We start from the raw sequence: 2,330 nt of genomic DNA on the forward strand, positions 1-2,330 counted from the left end.
CCACCGGGGTTTTGGAAGATGATATTTGAAACATATTGACTCTATGGTCAAGGTGTTTCTACACAAAGGCTTTGGGTTTATCTCAAAGGGTCTAATAACATTGGTGATTGTATATCATGGTGTTTCTCCTTATTTTTTCCACTGGGTTTTAAAGAGTTTTGCCTAGTATACTGGTACTACTTTGGTTTTTCCCACATGATTTTCCAAAGATTCATAATGATGCATAATAGATGAACAGGGAAGACTACAAGAAGCTAATTGATCAAGGGGGGTGTTGAGAATTATTATTTAGTGATCAAATAGAGATTAATCCAAGGGGTGTCTTTTCACCCCTATCTCTTTCACACTTGTAACCGTCCACGTGGGCCTGTATATATATGTACACATTGTTCATTGGGAATACAACAGAGAATCATTTGCATCAATCGATCTCTCTCATTCTCTACTTTCTAACAATTATATAGGAACTTAAGTGCGCTTATCAGGTTTTTGTATTATCAAAATAAAAAAATTATACACGTGTTCACTGTAAGGATTTTCTCCGACTCATGGGCTGTTAGTTAACATGGCCCACTCAGTTGAATCTGAAGTGGCGCGGCCAACTGGGCCTAGTAGAAGTTGGCCGAGGCCTCGTAGGTGCTGCCAAACTGCCAGTTCGCCGGCGCCACGTTATACGCCACGACGACCTTGCCATCGTCCGTCTGCACCTTAAACGACAGGGCCTTTCCGGTGAGATAGGCCCCGCTCTGCCAGTTCTCCCCCCAGTTGCGGCTCATGGTCAGCCAGTCCGTGCCGGTCCCCATGATCCACGCCGCGGCCACCGCGCCGGCGCCGCCGACGTTGGTGATGGTGACGAGCTCGAAGTAGTCGTGGCCGCTGATGCTGAACCTGATCCCGCCGGACCGCTGGCACGAGACCCTCCGGTAGTTGACGGGGACGACGCCGGCCTGGTACACGCCGATGGTCTCCCAGGCCGGCTGCGACATGTCGAAGTGCTGCCGCGGCGAGTTGCACCACCCGTTGGGGTCGCCGTAGTTGGGCGGGCAGAAGTTGGTGGCCGTGACGGTGACGGACGACGACCCCGGCTTGCAGTACTGCGTCCGCGACGCGTCGCAGGTGATGAGGTAGCACGCGCCGCAGGAGGCGCCGTCGCCGTAGAGCGCCGTGCTCAGCGCCGTCGTCTGCGTACCGAACCCGGCGCTGTACAGGTCGCCGTACCCGCACGACCCGCCTGCATGCGCACGCGCAGCACGACAAGTACACGCGCATCAGTGCGACGAACGAACGCGTGGATCAGAGTTGGATTGCCAAGAAAATGGTCAGTCAGTGACAGTGTTACCCATGGTGCCGGACGCGTCGCTCCCGCCGTAGAACGTCGCGGTGGCCGGCGTCCAGTACTGCTGCGCCACTGCACCGCCGAGCCGAAAGGCGCACAAGCTCAGCAGCAAGAGCAGCATCGCCATCTGGTCCATCGTCTCTCACTAGGATGTTGCCTGCCAAGCCAGATCACTTGCGGTCTGTTGTGACTGATGCACACTGTTTTCTCTGCTTGTGTGGTACTTATAAGCTTGCAACTGCCGGCGAGCCGACAGTTGGCCGACGACAGCAGGGGTGATCATGCACGTTGCATGTGGCTCGCCTGATTATTAACGGTTCAATCATATCATTTCTCATGGGTCACGATCATGCAGTAGTATACATGCAGATGCTTGCTGATTATCCATGAAGACAGCCAATGGCTGAATTAATTCAACCGATGAATCTACCTGATTGAGACATGATTCTTCCTCCGCCTGAATTATGGTCTTGTGAGTTGTGATTAGTGACTACCGGTGGTTGTTCCTTGGAAGAGAGAGTTTCGTCTCATGTTCTCCACGGTCACGAGCTGCCACCCTACACTTGGACTTGGTAGAACTCTGTCCGTGATCCTATCATTTTCGCGTTGCCCAGGTGAGTTCAGGATGCTCTGTTATGCGTAACAGTTACAGGTTTAGGGCTCTCTGTCGTTGTTCACAATTTCACATTGTTCTAGGAAGATTTCCACTATTAATCAACCAGTTCCAGCTGTTTGACCTCAATCATTAGCTGCTGATAAGGATTTGCCTAGTGAATCGCGATCCTTCCTGCTTCAGCTCAGACTAATATAATGCGTTTTAAATACAAAACCTCCCAGATGATTGGGCTAGTAACAAAGCAGACTTTTGACCTTTTGTTGTTTTTTTCAAATCAAATCTGTTATCTTAGTATTTGGCCAATAAAACAAGCCACCATATTTGCCAAGATGACTTAGAAATTATAAGATTAATCGGAAAATGAAGAAAAATCCTCAC

The 2,330-nt window shown here is 50.3% G+C and overlaps 1 protein-coding gene across 1 annotated transcript; it reads right to left on the minus strand.

Annotated features, from left to right (window-relative positions):
• Nucleotides 1-356: 356 nt before the first annotated feature.
• Nucleotides 357-1,521, minus strand: LOC136451846 (expansin-A9-like). Its single transcript, XM_066452530.1, has 2 exons — nucleotides 1,340-1,521; nucleotides 357-1,231 (listed from the first exon to the last, which is right to left on the minus strand). Exons 1-2 carry the CDS (start codon nucleotides 1,470-1,472, stop codon nucleotides 609-611), a joined length of 756 nt encoding a protein of 251 aa, XP_066308627.1. The 5' UTR covers nucleotides 1,473-1,521; the 3' UTR covers nucleotides 357-608.
• Nucleotides 1,522-2,330: the final 809 nt, after the last annotated feature.

Source organism: Miscanthus floridulus, chromosome 5 (genome assembly GCF_019320115.1).
Source record: "Miscanthus floridulus cultivar M001 chromosome 5, ASM1932011v1, whole genome shotgun sequence".
NCBI classification, from domain to species: Eukaryota; Viridiplantae; Streptophyta; class Magnoliopsida; order Poales; family Poaceae; genus Miscanthus; species Miscanthus floridulus.